The sequence below is a fragment of the Ixodes scapularis genome, unplaced genomic scaffold, assembly GCF_016920785.2.
Source record: "Ixodes scapularis isolate PalLabHiFi unplaced genomic scaffold, ASM1692078v2 PGA_scaffold1__304_contigs__length_218370807, whole genome shotgun sequence".
In the NCBI taxonomy this organism is placed as follows: domain Eukaryota; kingdom Metazoa; phylum Arthropoda; class Arachnida; order Ixodida; family Ixodidae; genus Ixodes; species Ixodes scapularis.
In genome coordinates this window covers 26,830,376-26,847,768 of record NW_024609846.1, presented here as the reverse complement: position 1 = coordinate 26,847,768, position 17,393 = coordinate 26,830,376, and the positions used below count along the sequence as shown (strand labels likewise).

Below are 17,393 nucleotides of genomic sequence, written 5' to 3'. Positions count from 1 at the left end.
GGCTTGCGTCCTTGGACAAAGCCTTGGAGGGCGCTCATGGCGTATCATGCAGCCACTCACACACTCTGCTGGCTGTCGTCAAGGCCTTCGCTGTTGTTATCAATCCCCAACCTCTCGAAGAAAAAAAAAAAAGCGGAATAAATCAGAGCGAGGGGGGAGGCCCTTAAGTTTTACGGAAGGCTACGTGGTTCATGTCCGTACTGAAAATGGACGCGCGTGCCGAAACCTTCACGTTTTTTGTTTTTTAAAACGTGCACGTTTTTTTGCCGTGCGCGGTACAAACCGTGTCCTGCGGGACAGCCGTTGAAGTTCACACTTGCTGCGCTCATGGCCTGTATCGAATTTCAAGTGGAATGAAATAAAATCCTGTACTTTTCGTGGTTTATAAACTTTTCACCGGACTCTATTAGTGCCGCCGTGTCCACGAAAATATTCATGGCGACCTTACCCTTGATGAGCATCCATCGCTGGCCCAGATGTTCACCTCAGAAGCTCAGTAGCCGTTTTCTGACGTTTATCTGGCATTTTGGCGGTGCTTGAGCTTAAGTAAAGCATAGAGTACGGCGAAATCTGTGCATGTGCACGCTGTATAAAGACGCTAAATTTGAAGCCATTTGCTTTTTATAATTGCAACATATTTAAAAAATAGGTCGCGGTTCATTTCGACTAAGTGTATCATGCAACACAGTTAGTATCTTGTTGAAACAGTGTTTTTTAAGCTTGCGATACGAAATTTATTATAGCTCGCGGGTCCCCATGGTTGCATGGAGTTCAGTGCCTTGTTTATTAAATGCTAATCGTCACTTCTTCGTGTATCGATCCCATAGGCAGGAACTATTGCAGCACACATGCTCCTTTAATCCTCTTCGCTTTCTTCACTCTCTTCCTCCGACTCGCTTTCTTCACTCTCTTCCTCGGACTCACTTTCTTCACTCTCTTCACTCTCTTCCTCGGACTCACTTTCTTCACTCTCTTCTTCGGACTCACTCTCTTCCTCAGACTCACTTTCTTCACTCTCTTCCTCGGACTCGCTCTCTTCTTCAGATTCACTTTCTTCACTCTCTTCCTCAGACTCACTCTCTTCACTCTCTTCCTCAGACTCACTTTCTTCACTCTCTTCCTCGGACTCACTTTCTTCACTCTCTTCACTCTCTTCCTCGGACTCACTTTCTTCACTCTCTTCCTCGGACTCACTCTCTTCCTCGGACTCACTTTCTTCACTCTCTTCACTCTCTTCCTCGGACTCACTCTCTTCCTCAGACTCACTCTCTTCACTTTCTTCCTCGGACTCACTCTCTTCCTCAGACTCGCTCTCTTCACTCTCTTCCTCAGACTCGCTCTCTTCACTCTCTTCCTCAGACTCACTTTCTTCACTCTCTTCTTCGGACTCACTTTCTTCACTCTCTTCACTCTCTTCCTCGGACTCACTTTCTTCACTCTCTTCACTCTCTTCCTCGGATTCACTTTCTTCACTCTCTTCCTCGGACTCGCTCTCTTCCTCAGACTCACTCTCTTCCTCGGACTCACTTTCCTCACTCTCTTCCTCGGACTCACTTTCTTCACTCTCTTCACTCTCTTCCTCGGACTCACTTTCTTCACTCTCTTCTTCGGACTCACTTTCCTCACTCTCTTCACTTTCTTCCTCGGACTCACTTTCTTCACTCTCTTCCTCGGACTCACTTTCCTCACTCTCTTCACTTTCTTCCTCGGACTCACTTTCTTCACTCTCTTCCTCGGACTCGCTCTCTTCTTCAGATTGACTTTCTTCACTCTCTTCCTCGGACTCACTCTCTTCACTCTCTTCCTCAGACTCACTTTCTTCACTCTCTTCCTGAGACTCACTTTCTTCCTCGGACTCACTTTCTTCACTATCTTCTTCAGACTCACTTTCTTCACTCTCTTCTTCAGACTCACTTGCTTCACTCTCTTCCTCGGACTCACTTTCTTCACTCTCTTCCTCAGACTCGCTTTCTTGGTTATCTTCGTTTGATGCCTCTTCGGAATCGCTTTCCTCACTTTCAGCCTCCTCGCTTGACGCTTCATACCTGGACCGAATTAGTGATGCCTGTTCACTTTCTTTTCCCTCCGGAGTACTTGTGTCAATCCCGCCAGTATCTTCTTTCGGTTCGGTCTGGATTTCTAATGTGCGCAGGGACTCCACTTGGTTGGAATCGCCATAATTCAACCTTTCTTGAGGTGGTCCCTTGTGGACAGGTGCTCCCGAAGATATACTGCAAGACAATAGAAACATAATCAGTACGAATTAGTTTAGGGCGTAGGAATACAGGGTAGACAATTAGGCGTAAATCCCATGGTGTATACGATTTTTAATAATATTTGTGGAGCTGTACTGAAACCACTAGGTTGTGCACACATCGTGTAGAAAGAGGATAAACTTGGCAGCCACTGCACGTTCAACATCAAGCACAATTTTGACAGCTATCACTCGATTTTAGCTTGGTGATCATGACCTTCAAATAACATCCTTGCCACCTGGCCACTCTCGTTTCTTATTGCTCAATATACTTATTGTTCTTTTTTCCCTGAATAGAAAAGCAAAATCTGTGAAAACGTAGGCATGTTTTCGTTCCTTAGTGACGTGAGGTTAGCTTAGGTTAGGTTATGCACGTGTCATTATGAGATCTTTGTGCGTACTGTGAGTTATTATATGATCTCTTCAATACAGTGTTATTATATCTAAAGGTGTCTAAAAATGGGTCCGCTGCTTCTGGTTCACGGTGAAAAACAGAGCGCACAAAAAGCAGGGATAAAAGAAAGGCAAGTACGACAGGCAAGAACTAGATCTGCTATATATTGTCACGAACAACAAATGATGATACGACGAAAACTGAAGCAAACTAAACGTTTAATGGGGCGAACTTGTGTCCAAAACGAAATAGAAAAAGCCTAGCGTCGCAGGCGTCGATGGCGGCGAAACAGCAGGATCGAACGCTGGGGCGAGACTGACTCCGGCTCGCCATGCGGAGTCCCTTATGTACCCTTGTGGGTTTCCGGAACATTCGGCGTAGAACGTTCGGCGCGTAGAAAATTCTACCTCGATTATAAGATGACAAGGTTCTCGAACTTACGAGAACGCTAAATTGAACGAATAAATTAAAGACGTGTGTGTTGTTGAATTAGCGCGTTCTGCCATTCTCCGAGGCTGGTAGCAGCAAGAAAATTCTACACTGGCGCCAAGCATGTTAGGCTGCTGGGTTTGTTCTTTACGTAAGAATTTTTCCCGTTTTGACTACATTGGGGACGGGGAGGGGGCGGGGGCGCTCGTTCGAATTAACTGAAGCGAATCTTTGGCTGTCGGCTACCGCAGTGATTGTGCTTCCGCGCTTTCACTCAAGTCAGTGCGTTGTGGCGTTTGCATTATGGTGCCTGGATCGCGTCTTCGACTGGGTGTGTTAAGCGTCCTCTCCCGCCCATACATCAAAAATGGTCCCAATGTGGCAACAAATGACGTCACAGAAGCCGGAGTGTCATGCTGTTGCCTGTCGCGATCCTGGCGGTTGGCCGCAGAAATGCTGGCGAAAAGCACGAGCGAACGCGAGTGTCGCTGTCGTCACGGCGTCCCTTTAGGCGTCCCAACTCCCGGCTGCTCTAGCTTCCGTGAACTGTCACAGTGGAGAGCGACCTGCAGCAGAACAGGCGTCTGCCTTTTATACCACAACTGTTGAGACGCCGCCAGGGTCGCAACTGGCGACAGCATGACACTTTTATGACGTCATCAGGCGGAAATCGAGGGACCACTTTTTTGGCCGCGGTAAACACACCAGTCGGAGGGAGACGCGTTCCAGGCACCATATAGTTTGCATATCGTTGTTCCCGCGAAGGAGGGCCAGTGGTTACAAATCTATGCCTATCGAGCCCGGTGGCTGTGATTGACAGCACGCGCGGCACGGAGTGGCGGGACGGAACTCGGTCACCGCAGCCCGGATTTCGTAACCTTAGGCCTCCTCCACAACTTCAGGATACCCAAGACGATCCAGCCGTCCATGCGTGACGTCGACAAAAGTGTGTGGTGACGAAGATGACAAAGAAGCTTAACGCTGACAGCCACATGAAACCCGACACGAGGCGCACAATCTCACTTCCAACAGGCATACTACAAGAGGACTGGAACAACTAAGAATGGCCACGGCCATGCTTCTGCACTTGAACATATACGCACTCGAGCTCCCCTCCGGCCACAAGCCCCACAAGGGCGCCTACGACTCTGGCTTAGTGCTCCATGTTGCAACTTAACCCGAGACCGGGGTATGAAATAGAAACTTAAGCGTAGAAGTGACAGAAAACTGGGAAGAAGAGAGTGCCTCAAACGCAGCTAAAAGGTTTATTCGGTCCCACCTGCTTATATACTTACAGCTACGAGGTTGCCAACCACAAAACTTGCCCTTTGCTAGGACACAATTCACCAGGACACACAGAGGAACAACCAGAACAGGATAATTGAATGCCCCCTCAAAGAACAAAAAGAAAACAACTACAACAAACCTTCCCAACTTAGGGAAACCCTCCACTTCTAAGAAAAAAAGAAGTTTCTTTTTTTAGTTTTGTCGGGGTAGGCAGATACCGAGTCTGGGGCGCCATTCGTCTCCGAACTGAGTGCTCAGTCGTCTATTGCGCGTGGCAGTGACTAAGAGCGCTGCACTTGGGAGACAGACAACGAATAATTCTCGAGTAAATAGGATGGCGCGCTGAGGAAACTTCCAGCGGAACGTCGGCCTCCACTCCCTCAGGAGACTTCCATCTGAGTAAATTTTGAACAAACAAATTCGAGGTTGGATTGCGTTTGCTCTGAGCGACACGGTACGGCCGTTAATATTTCTCCATTACTTGACGTTCAAGCTTAAGCCAGTGCGAAACTCTCGCTGCAAGTGCGAATTTGCGTCGACGTGTTCTCTTTTCTCCGTGAGTTGTCTGCCGACATTTGCCTCTGACGTCATAGTCGCAGTTGCAAGCAACGAGACTTCACTTTTACGCTCAAGCGCCTTTGTTATGATGATGGATGTGTCCAACCATTCCGTGATGCCCTGTCGGGTCACTTTTACTCCTGTTTCGCGTTTATCTCTGAGAAAGCTCACCTTTGCGTTTTATTTCTACGTTCACTTTCTCCCATTATTCGTCTCACTAATGTTAAACGTTGACCTTTAAATGTGACTGCAATGTTTTTCGTAACCCTTTTACAGCATCATGAGTCATATATTGCACATACAAATGTAAAGGACACACAACTGTAAAGGACATACTAAAATGGCTTTCGCTCAAAGTGTCGATATTTATAAAATATGTCGAATATTTCTGATTACAACACCTAGAGGAACTGCCCCGCTTTGTTAATCTACCAACGGCTAAAGCCCCTTCCTGCGTTTTGTTGGTTTCACAGATAGCCTCAAATGCGCCCGTGCATGAGGCACGTACCTCGTGCGGTACCTGGAAGCAGGTGGCGGCGCAGCTCTGGTGCATTTACACTTGCCAATTCACGGGCAGATCCGTGCCAGCGGCGAGAGGGTTTTGCAGCCGGGTGGCGAAATCCGGTCGTCGCTGGCGAAAGATCTGGATCAGTCCGGGGCCCATATCCAGATTTTTCGCCAGCGACGAGTGGATTTCGCCAGCGGCGGGCGCGGATCCGCCCGCCGCTGGCGAAAAACGCGATCCGCCCGCCGCTGGCGAAAAAAAAAAAAACGCGCCTGCGTTTTTTTTTTTTTTTTTTTTCTGTGAGTTTGAATATATATCGCTGTTTGTCCCCCCTTATGTAAAGCCCCCTGAGGGCGATATAAAGGTACAATAAATGAATCAATGAATGAATGAATCTCCAAGTGTAAAGAGCGGCTCTTGGAAGCAAATGGCGACGGAGCACTCACTCGTGGCACGTGTCTCGCGTTTAGCAAAACATTGGTTGTCGGTACTCGCAATAAACACAAAGTGTGGGTTTTATCGAAAAGTTTGTGCGAAAATATTCAAAGTTTTGCATATATAACTTACTTCCGTTATTCGGAAGCTGTTTGTAATCTTTTGAAAATACCGCAGGCGTGGCAAATGCTAATTTTTGCCGCATGTTCTGCTTGCAGCACGCTGTTTTGTGCATATGTCAGATATGGCGCAACATGTAGTCTGCTATAGAGACGCTCCAATGTTGCATTCGTTGCTACGCTCAGTCAAAAAACACCGAAGCTACAAGGAGTACGTAGACATCCATTACTTAATGTTAGGACTTGACATAATCCAAATCAGGTCAATGAAGCCGTATTTGTCAGGCTTTGCTTTTACATACTACAGCTGGCATCACCAAAAGTTTGGCTGCTCTGGATGCGAAGGCAGGAAAAAGGCGTGGTCTTAGCCGACCTAATGTTGTCAGAACCTAACCAACTGCAGGTCTAAAACATCCGAAAGGGAAACGCGGGTGACTCGGCAGTCGAATGGTAGCTCATCGATAAGAAGCGACGTGGTCATATAGCTGAAGCTGCAATGCCATCGTCAGACAATCGTGCGAACAAAACAGACCGCTTCTTCCTCTCGACAAAAGACTCGGGCGCGATGCAATTTCCCCAACTCCGAAGAAAACCGTTGTCTAAGCATACACACAACTTTATTGTGTGTATGCTTAGACAACGGTAAATGAGTCACCCCGCTGGACGTGTGGTGTATCCGATGTAAATGAAAGCCAGTGCAGTATATCACCTCTAGCCTTGAGTCTTTAACGTGCACCACGCAGTAGCGATACACGACCAAGCGCCGGTATATGATGCTCATTCAGATCGAAACGGCCAGGGGCGGGGATTGAGCACAGGATCCCTGGCTTCTGCTGCGCAAGCCCTTCGTGGCATGTTGAAAACGCTGTGCTACATTAAAGGGTTTTTTTTTTTCTGAAACTTCATGCGTCATAATTTTCACACAGGGTGTTTGCTACTAATTCGAACCAATGTTCCTTAAAGGGGTGATGGGTACATGCGATAGCGTCCTCGCTACGGGTATATTGGCCTGAGCAGATATTAGAAGGGAGTCAATCATCGTGATCAGTAAAATACTTAACTAAAATCTGTTCATTACGGGTTTAACGAATATTTTGTTGGGTCATTGTGAAATTGCAATATTGAAAGCACACTATTTGAGGCTAAACAAATGAAAAGATTTTGGGAAAATGAGACTTGCTTAGAGACATGAATAGATCAGTTTTTGTATCTTTGTTGCCGGATTTAGAACCTCGGTGCTACCAGCCCCGCTCACGCTCATGCTCATGCGCGTGAGCATGAGCGTGCATGCATGAGCGTGAGCCCCGCTCACGCTCATGCGCAGAAGAGTAACGTTTCTGGCAACTGGTCACGAGCTTCTCATTGTGCCGTCAACGCATCCACCGAAGACGCGATGCCAAGATAGGGGCGACGCGAGCGAAACGACTTCGTCGCTCTTCCGGCGATCTTCCTGCGTTCAGTTTTGCAATCGGGAGACAAAAACGCCAAATCTGATTGACGGATATTTCAGACCGCAACGCCTTTTCTCGGATGGACGTTTAATGGATTTAGCATCTGATAATGTCTGCTTTCCAAACTGCAATTACAACGTGACCTATTCAACCTTCAAATAATCAGTTATTCAAGAGGTTCGAGTTGAATTTCCAAATGGTCGTGACAACTATTTATCTAATGAGCCCCATGGACAAACTAAAGATCTATGTAACTGTTATCCTTAAAAAAATCTATCGAATTAATAATGAATACCGTGACGACAGGGAACCGATCCCTAACGATGTTAGTTCCTGGAGAGGGGGCCTAGCTGTGGTTCGGAGATTTGGGATTGTCCTTTGTTCCCCTTGTTTCCCTTCTCTAAGGATTATTATCGTTATTCTTGTTCAGCTCGCCTGCACCTTTGCATCAATTGTATTATCAACAGATCTATAATTGGAATATGCCAGCTAAGGCGAACGTTTTAAAAGTTAATTACTGAAGTTTGGGTACTCAATTCTCTAATTATCATCTCACACTCGAAGTCTGTTCCGCTAGATTACTTTATACCGGAAGGGCATCTTTTGTATGCCCTTTTTGTAAATTGTCTTTAGCCGTTGATGATACCCAGTTTTTAACCGTAGTCTTTCAAAAATTCCTAAAAACAAGATGGTTGATAAAAAAAAAAAAGAAACCCTTTCCGTGAAGAAACTGCCACTCACGTTGGACGTCAAGTATTGGAAAACGCTCACTAATTACGTACATAATTACCCAGAATTTTCTAAATAGCCTTTTAATTAGTGAAAATAAACACATTAGTCTAATTAGAAACTTGCCAAGCATCTTGGAAAACCAATAAATTATATCATTTTTGAAATACAGCAAAGACAGCATTTTATGGCATTAAAAAAAAACGCTAAATATAAAAACGTTTAAAAGCTTTTTTTTTTATTTTTTTAGCGCATCTTTGCGTCCTGAGTCTGCTTGCCTCTGGCCGGGGCACGAAGCTACCGCCTCGCGTACATCACAAGGCGGAGGAGAGAACCTTCTGGAGCGTTGCAGAGGTACTGCGGCAGCGTGCCGAAAACACGTTTTCTGCTCGGTCGCCGTCATTCGCCAAATAAGTTTTTTTTTAAACATTTTGTATACGGTCGTAGCTTTCTCTGAGAACATGTAGAAATTTTTTACGAAAGCGCAGCACCGCAGGAAAAATACGGAACTCGTCGAATGCAAGTCTAGCCGGTCTCGTGGCGTGATCAAAGCTTCCATGGCACGCCGAAGTGCTGCGTCCGTGCCTTCGCATACCTGGATACCGATCAAGAATCAACGCCGTGCGGATGTGTTTTGTGAGTGCAACGTGAGTGAAGACGTATGTGCCCCTGGAGCAGCGTTTTATTTTACTCTGATGACTAAACCTGCGGCACTCGCGGTCCAAAAAACGAGCTTGACCCAGTGGCGACGGAAGAGGGGGAGGTGGGTTGGCCTACGGCGGCTGCGACGGCAGCAGATTGCACACGACCATATGGGCACCGTTTCAAATATTTTCGATCTCGCCATTTCACACTTTTGCGTTCGAAAATGTACCTTGCTCCGCAGCATTGCTCTATTTACGCTGTCCTGTGATCCCTTAGAGTAGATTTTGAATTTAGCCATGGTTAATAGTGCATAGGAGCAACCGAACAAATCCCCCCCCCCCCCCCTATTGATAGTAACTAGCCGGAACAGCTAGCTGTGTGACCGATATAAAACACGCCTTCAAAACTTTGCCACGGCGTCGATTCTTGATAGGTATCTAAGTGTACGAAGGCACAGAGACGAAGCATTTCGACGTGCCAATGAAAGCTTTGATCGCGCCGCGAGACCGGTGAGACTTGCGTTCGACGAGTTGTTCCGTTTTCTTGCGGTGCTGCGCTTTCGTAAAAATATCCACGTGTTCTCAAAGGCAACTACGACCGTTTCAACAATGTTTTAAAAAAAACTTCTTGGGCGAATGACGGCGAACGAGCACAAAAAGTCTCTTCAGCAAGCTGCTGCCCAGCCAGTTAACTATAGCTTATTAGTATGTTTGTCTCGTTTAATCCTTATCGAGCGCCGTGCTGGCAGCTTGTACCCGGAAAGAGCAGCTTTTTTTTTCTCAATCACCTTATTTTTAAGAATTTTCGAAAGCCTTTGAGCACACACGGCTAGGTGCACTGGGTGGGTTTTCTAAGGCAGAAAATATTTAAAAGAAAAAAATGAAAGACACTGGAAATATAAAAACAAATATACTTGGAGAATATCGCTCGCGGAAGACGTTTGGGCACGTGTATTAATACGAAATCAGCCGCTTAATTAACTAAACGTTTCTAACTTCCTTTTAACTGTTATTTTTAGCTGGCATAGTTGAATTGAAGCTCTACAGCCCGTCACTCTAAGAGGCCAAATGGGTGGCTAGAGTTTGTAAAAAACAGTGTTCTTCAAATTATTACATAGCGACTCTGGTAGTTACCGCAGTGCGAAAGCGAGACTATAATGGCGGATTTCTATGGTCGGTTTGGAACGCACCGGGATCGACTTTTCTGGAACGCGCCTATTTCATAACGCCATCGGGATCGAAACGGACGTGTTGAACTTGGGTCAGCTCCCATTCCAGATCTCCATTCGGATTTAAGAAAAGTCGCTCCACCGATTTCGGCCGATGCGACCGGAAGCCAGCCTCACGAGCCTTTCTCGCCGGGCACCTCGCCTCGAAAGAATTCGCAATGGCCGCTCGCGAAGTGCCGCCCCCATTACTGCTGCTGCTGCTTGATGACAGTTTGTTGTCAAGTTGCTCGAGCAGCTCCTTCAGCAGCAGCGGCTCGAGTAGCACGACGATGAGGATCGCTTGTATGTCCCGTATGAAGTCGACTGACTTTTCGGACCTCCGCAAAAGGAGGCCGAAAATGGAGGCGTGCTTGGACACCGTTCACGGGTATTCCTATGCAGAGGCAAGTGAGCTACACTGATGCACATCGCTTACTGACACACATCTTTCAGATCATGATTAATTTCGCTCGTTAGTTGAACACGTGCTATTAGCGCCGCGGTTGCAAAAACATGGGCTTCGAGATTCTGGACCGCGGGAAGGGGATTCCCGGGAAGGTGAATGACGGGGAGGCATCCGCCGATCCCGGAGGACTCCGTCATGTTCCCCTGGGGTTCCGGAGGCGGAGCGACTGCTTTCGGATCGCGTGCTCCGTCTCCGATCTCGTCTACGGATCCCGGCGGGCTTCATAACGACCGGTGGAATTCGCCGTCAGCTTGTCGTTCTTTCTCTCGGGGTCACCGACGACGGCGCTTACGATTTGTCGCATTCTGCTTCCGGGATTACCCCCCTGGTACCAGTCTGCCAACGGTATCACAGTACGTGCTGAACGTCTAATGCCCGTGTCCCACTAGAGCGACAGACAGAAACAAAAGACAGCGACAAGCCTCAAACCCATGCAGCATGCTCGCGATGGTGCCTTTGGCAGGCGTTTAGTCGTTCGGTGCTCGTGAAGTAAGCACGAGCGATTGCAAGCCTGCCAGAGATACCCTCGCGTGCACGATGCTCGTGTTTGAGCATAGCCTCCTTTAGTCTACAAAGCCTCTAAAATCGCGAAAGACTCTGGTTTGAGGCTTGTCTTTGTCTTTTGTTTCTGTCTGTCGCTCTAGTGGGACACGGGCATAAGCGCGCCAAGGGGCAACACACACGAACACGTGAAAAAGTAACGTGAACATCTGCGCACAAAGAGGAATGCTGGCAAGACGTCGCCCAACGGACAGGGACACACGTCGACGCGCGCATGTGGACCTCGGGCTGGTGGCCAGCTCGGTGCTGCTCGAGCTTGCAGACTCGAAGCGACGCGCGCCCACACCGCACTCGTAGGTGGACTCTCAGTGGACCTTGAATGCGCACTGCACCGGGATGCACTCGACACGCAGGAGATTGGCTTGTCTTCAATCGGACCAGTAACGAGAGCTGCCATCAGTGCTATGCTCCAGTGCCCCCCCCCCCCCCCCCCCCCCCCCCCCAGTGCGGGCTACCCGGCAAAACGGATCGACGACTTTCTGCCAACCCTATTTTGTCCGTTTGATTCAGATTCGTATTGTCCATTTCATTGGCTCGAATAATTAACGGCCAATCAATGATCTGTGTTTTGAGCCCAGCACCGTGCAGTGTAGAATCGGGAGTCTTTGTGGATGTACGGCAATTCCCTATTGAACAAATGCTACCGTAAGAAAGCCACCCAAAGTAGAGATAAAAAAATATGTCATTTCGCTGGATTTTGACACGCGAAATTTCAAGATTTCGCTGTAGAGTAAGAACAGGAATTTTTCGGGGGTCTGTTCCCGATATAGAGCCGCACATAGACTCTCAAGAATAGGGGTGTACAAGAGTACACCCCTTGTCCCAAATGTAACACCCCAAAACTACATTTCGTCGTTCTGTCCACTGACATTGAGCTGGCGATACCAACTTTTACGAGCGGCTTGATATAGCGTACTAAATAACTAATGTGCGTATAAAAGACTACAAAAAAAAAAAAAATCACTGAGGTTTTGCAGCAGGGCCAAAAAAAACCTTTATTGTGTTACTGTAGCCTTTAAGTTGTACATTAGCTTTTTTTAATAAGTTGTATCGCTGGACTATCAAGCTGCTCGTAAAAGTTGGTATCGCCAGCTCGTCGTGGGTGAACAGAACGTCGAAATGTAGTTTAGGGGTGTTACATATGGGACAAACTAGGGGTGTACCCGTGTACACCCTCTATTTCTGAAAGTGTAGAGGCGTTGGGAATGTAAACGAAAGCCTTTACCTGCTCCAGGCAACTATCAGCAATAAGCCGACAAATAGGCACAGCGTGAAGCTCTTCATGTTCCGGGTGTCGATGACCGTGATGAGTATGACTGCAACGTACTTCCCGCAGACAGTTTCTGACCGAAGCCTCTCGACGTTGATGTGGACGGACTGCTGGCTTCCGGCCTTTTTCTGGGCTTTTCTAAGGGCGCGTGCGAGGTCGTATGCCTGCCCTTACCTCTCACCTTACGTCAGGCGTCGAAACATTTAGCAGTGTGTGCGTCGCTGCCATTTGCTTCCTTGTCTTACCTTTCTTTTCAGTGACCGGGTCGAAATGTCACTCAGTGCCGGCTGCTGCAAACCGCTGTATGACGTGGGAAGGAATCCGGTGTCAGTGGCGGTTTACTCGTAATTCGCTACTCGTAATTTTGTCATGTTTACACTTCCGTGGAAGTAATAATCGTAATGTAGCGTAATTACGAAATATTCGGAGTTTCTTTAGTTATTTGTTACTTTTATTGTAATATGAGCATAATTCCATCTGTGTAAAATATTAGATCTACCAGCTTTGACGTCATTTGTCTTTTGGAATCGCGGCTCAGCAAAGGGTATTCCGCACTCGAATTATTTTATTCCTAAATATAATGTATACCGCCATGAGATAGATTATAATAGCACGGTGCAAAAGGGCTGGCGTTCCGATTGTGCTCGGCTCTTCTTTTCCTGTCGTGTCGAAGTTTGGACCTGGAATCCTGTTAAAAAATGTGATGGGTCAAAATTAATACCCGTGCCACACGGGGCAACTCGAGTGCCATTTACAACGAATGACATTTGAGCGGACGGCCAATCAGCGCGCGACACTCCGGGCGTGGCGCATTCCACGCGCGACAGATTGCGAGCTGATTGGCCTATCACACAAATGTCATTCGTTGTAAATGGCATTCGAGTTGCCCCGTGTGGCACGGGTATTAGACAGCCTATGACTTCAAATACATTATTGGAAACTACTACTATCCACCACTCTACGATCAGGTAATCTCTTTTGAACATTTACAGACGCTTGAAAAACAAATCAATTTCGATAGGTCAAAGTTCAAATATGAAGAGTTTAACCTTCCGCGAATAGATTGTTCATTGTGAGTTTTAAAAAGCAGCAGTTTAAATACGTCAAATAAGGCAGCTTGGTTGCTGTGATTTATACAGTTTTGTGAGATGAATCAACTTAATAGTTTCGGAAAAAGCGCAGGCAATGTTCTTAGTTTTCTCAAATATTTGAATTGATGTCATTTTATTGTTTTATTTCTTTAGGAAGGCTGGGTATGTATCATCTAGCTTTTCTGGTTCAGGTATAGATATCCCAAGCAAGTTGCGCTTATCGCACAGGTTCGACGCGTATTGTTGCCCTAAACACGATTATTTGAGAGTGTGTAGATAATTCGTAACCATAATTGAAGCGATGTCTTTGCAATATACCGTGCTGACTTGGCCACAGAAGTGTTTACTTCAGCTCTTAAAAACGACGCGATAGGCATTCTTCTATCCAAATGCACACCTCAAATTTTTATATACCGCCACTGGTTTTCCAAATATTTAACCCCAAAACAAAAATATAATTCTTAAAAACTCCTTAAAACAAACGGGCTCTAGATCTGATATACAACATTTAATTTTTTTTTTTTTGTGTGCTCGCTTAAATATTTTGCTCTTGCATCCTAAGCGCCTACAACTTGTTTGGGTTTCCTTGGCTGCTACCCGGTCAGAGAATGATGCAATACACTGGTTCCCCCGCGACCCCACACGACTTGCCGCACATACTGCGCCGGCATTTCATCAGCGGCGGAGCGCCACCCCGCGGTGGAGATGGCCAGAGAGGGTTTAAAAACCCGGCCGAATGTTTTTTGCCACCAGGGTACCCACACTTGAAGACAACAAATAAGCTTGGGACGCCTTGAGGTGGCCCTCCTCCTGGGCCTCCGAGGGCCGAGTCCTTGCAGATGGGCGGACGCGGGTCCGACGATAGGGGCTGCGTCCCAGCTGCTGCACTTCTATAGCTGTCGCGTTGCCACTAAAACAGGGAAACTTAATTGAGGCCACGGCACAGCAAAAACAAGTGGCCGTACCCAAGAACGACGTGTGCCCAAATGCCGACGTGGGACAAGGTTACTCGTTCCTCCCCTTCAAAAAACCAAATAGAACATGAAAATGGTATGAGTTTTCCTCTCTCTTTTACCTTCCGTCGAAGGTCGTAGCTGAGACGGTGTGATGGCTTCCTTTACGTTTGGAACCTCCTAGGGTTCATAAGAAACTATAAAGTATTTCCTATTTATAAGAAAACTAAAAAGTAGGCGACATAAATAAATCCGCACACTTCACAAGCTTCGCACTGCATCAGCTCGTAAGACCAGATTGGAAAACTTCTCGCTAAAGCTGTAGGGGCCCTCCCACCTTTTTGGCTGTATTCCGAGTCACTGGTTGTGTGCAGTGCAGGCGAAGGCAACGCCAGGCGAAGAGAGAAAGGGCGAACACAAGGAAGGCGGGACGGGAGAGGAGGGCAATCGAGGGTGAGGGGAGAAAGAGGAACGTTAGTGAGGAAGAGGGGGTTTCTCTCCTCTTCCCCAGCCCTTGAAGTGCTTGTCCTTTCTCCCCTCAGCTGGCGCTGCCTTCGCCTGTACCGCACGCAAGACAGGTGAAGCTCTGACATCATCACTCAGCGGATGAGTTCACCTCAGCACGAGATCTCCTACCTTGAACTGCAGATTTCACTTTTCCTTGTTGTACTGGTCGGCCTGCTTCAGTCTCGAGAGGTCAATACTTTCCCGAGCTTCTGGCAAGTTCTCCATGAAGGGTTTACCGAGATCTTCAGTGAACTCCGTAGTTGTGCGCTGCAGGCTTGCTGGAGCTGTGCTAAGAAGGCCACTTCCCAGGGGAAAGGCGAGCTCTTTCCCAAAGTTTAGTGGAGCCGGGGTAAAACCCGTGGGCAGGTTAGTTGTCGCGCGGGTAGCGAAGGCCATTTCCACAAGTTGCGCGTCTCAGCCTTTGTGTCGCTCTGTTTCTGCTACGAGCACTAATCTTCGGGCTACAGTTGACTGTAAAGGCCCGTTCACAGACTAGCGACTATTTTGGACCGTGTGCTTTGAAACCTCTTCTGATCTCTTCCGACGAGAGAAGACACTGGCGCCACTTATCCGACAAACACTTGGCAGTCTCGTATATTTCCTATTTTTTCGTGCATCATTCTTCCTTTTTTTTTTTTTCTTTGGTTCGGAAAAAGGTTTGACAATATCCACCATATCTAATAGGTATATTGAATCTCGCAAATAGTGAACAAGCCAACGCATAGATGGCGCCAGCGTGTTCTCTAGTGTACCCCCGTAATTTGAAGAGGTTTTAAGGAACACAGACCTAAGCAGTCATACGTGTGTGAACGGGCCATTACTGTGATGTTTGCCTGTGTATGGCACGGCGAAGTTCGTTTGCATAATAACGATATAGTGCCCCGCAGGCATCCACCGACACCTTGCTAACAAATATTAGAAGTGTTGTTTGTAATGAGCGTTACGGAGAAACCTAAGCGCGCGAACGTACGTCTCACGAAGACAGACCCAGATTTTCTTAAAGGACCCCTAAAAAGAATGTTTTTTAACAGTTTGGGTGGGACACGCGTGTCAAAAAATTAATTTTACGCGAAAATATATTTTTTTAAAGCAATATTGACGGCGCGAGACGCGATTTTGACGGAATAGTCACCTCCTTTCCACTTGTCTCTCTCGGCATGTGGGGCGCGTGGAGGAGAGATGGAACTGCCTCGCCTTCACGTTGAGGTCGAAAAAGCGAATGACCATCTCGTTGAGCGAATGACCATTCCGTGACGTCATGGACTTTGCGCTCAGAATTACAAATAAATCTGTCGCCATCAATATTGCTCTTTAATTTTTTTTTTCGCGTAATTTTTTTTTTTTTTTTGTTACGCGTGTCCCAACCAGACGATTTAAAAAAAAAAGTTTGAAAAAAAAAGCACTTTCGTTTTTTCAGGACCGAATTCTTGAAATATCTTCCGAGGGGACAAGCGTGCAAATCCGAGGGCTCACAGATTGGCACGCTGACGCCATCTGTGAGCTGACCCTGGAACTGCACTTCACTGGACAGAAAATCGTGCGGTATTTGTGAGAACAAATGTGCCTACTAAATCTGATAAATGGTCCTCTATAAATTATTCAAAAGATTTTCGAACCAAGAAAGAAAGAATCATGTTCGAATAAGGACACAAAAATGCCCTGTGTTTTATTCGAGAGAGTCGCCAGTGTGTCATCCCAAGCAGAGCCGTATATGTAGAGAGTTGGGCCATTCATTGGCAAGAATAGGGCAAAAACAAGAGCATGTCGTAGGCCGAAATTATTTCAATGGCCTTGGGTGCGTTGATTGACAGCTCTTCTGACCAACCACTAGCCAGCAATGTTCCCCTAGTGGAGGAAAACAAGCTCAACAAATACCCTCTAACCACAATTTCTAGAGAAAGATGTATTCAATTATCTCATTTCAGCACGTTTTGAGTTGAAATTTGCCAATCTTCGTAGCTGAAAGCGCAACGCACGTGACGTTGTCGTCACAGCGACATTCAGAATCCGGTCTCTCCTGATTTCACCGTCGCGGCAACGACTGAGAGATCGGTTCAAACCATGGACACGATTGCGTGGCAATTTTGACCCCGTAGCCAGAAGGCGCACCCCATGTTCGCAATTTCGGCTCATGTTTCAGAAAACTTTTCTCGTCAATGTCACTTTTTCTGGCTCAGTAAACGCACTCATGACTTTGCAACTCCCTATTTCCACGAATCTGTCACACTTACCCATTCGTGTAATTTCAGCCCCATGCAGAAACAAAAAAAAAAAAAAGAAATACCTGGGCCGCGGTTCGCGGCTCCTTCGATGTCATCTGGACTTCATTTTACTTAGGAGGAACATCACGGGGGGAAGACGCGGTGCTGGCGGTGGCGGCGCTTTCACTGCTCCATCCCGGCTCTCACCGGCTCCTCCCCCAAACTCTCCCAATATACGGCTCTAATCACAAGAGTTGATCATAGCAGAATCGTAAGCAAGGCCGGCCAGGGGTGGGCGACTTGGGCGGTCGCCCAGGAAGCCATCAAAACA

The 17,393-nt window shown here is 47.1% G+C and overlaps 1 protein-coding gene across 1 annotated transcript; it reads right to left on the bottom strand.

The window, feature by feature from the left end:
• Positions 1 to 514: 514 nt before the first annotated feature.
• Positions 515 to 12,413, bottom strand: LOC8033399 (glutamic acid-rich protein). The gene is made up of 3 exons (XM_029995150.2): positions 12,266 to 12,413; positions 1,006 to 2,231; positions 515 to 585 (listed from the first exon to the last, which is right to left on the bottom strand). The coding sequence occupies exons 1-3, from the start codon at positions 12,322 to 12,324 to the stop codon at positions 515 to 517; spliced, it is 1,356 nt and encodes a 451-aa protein (XP_029851010.2). The 5' UTR covers positions 12,325 to 12,413.
• Positions 12,414 to 17,393: the final 4,980 nt, after the last annotated feature.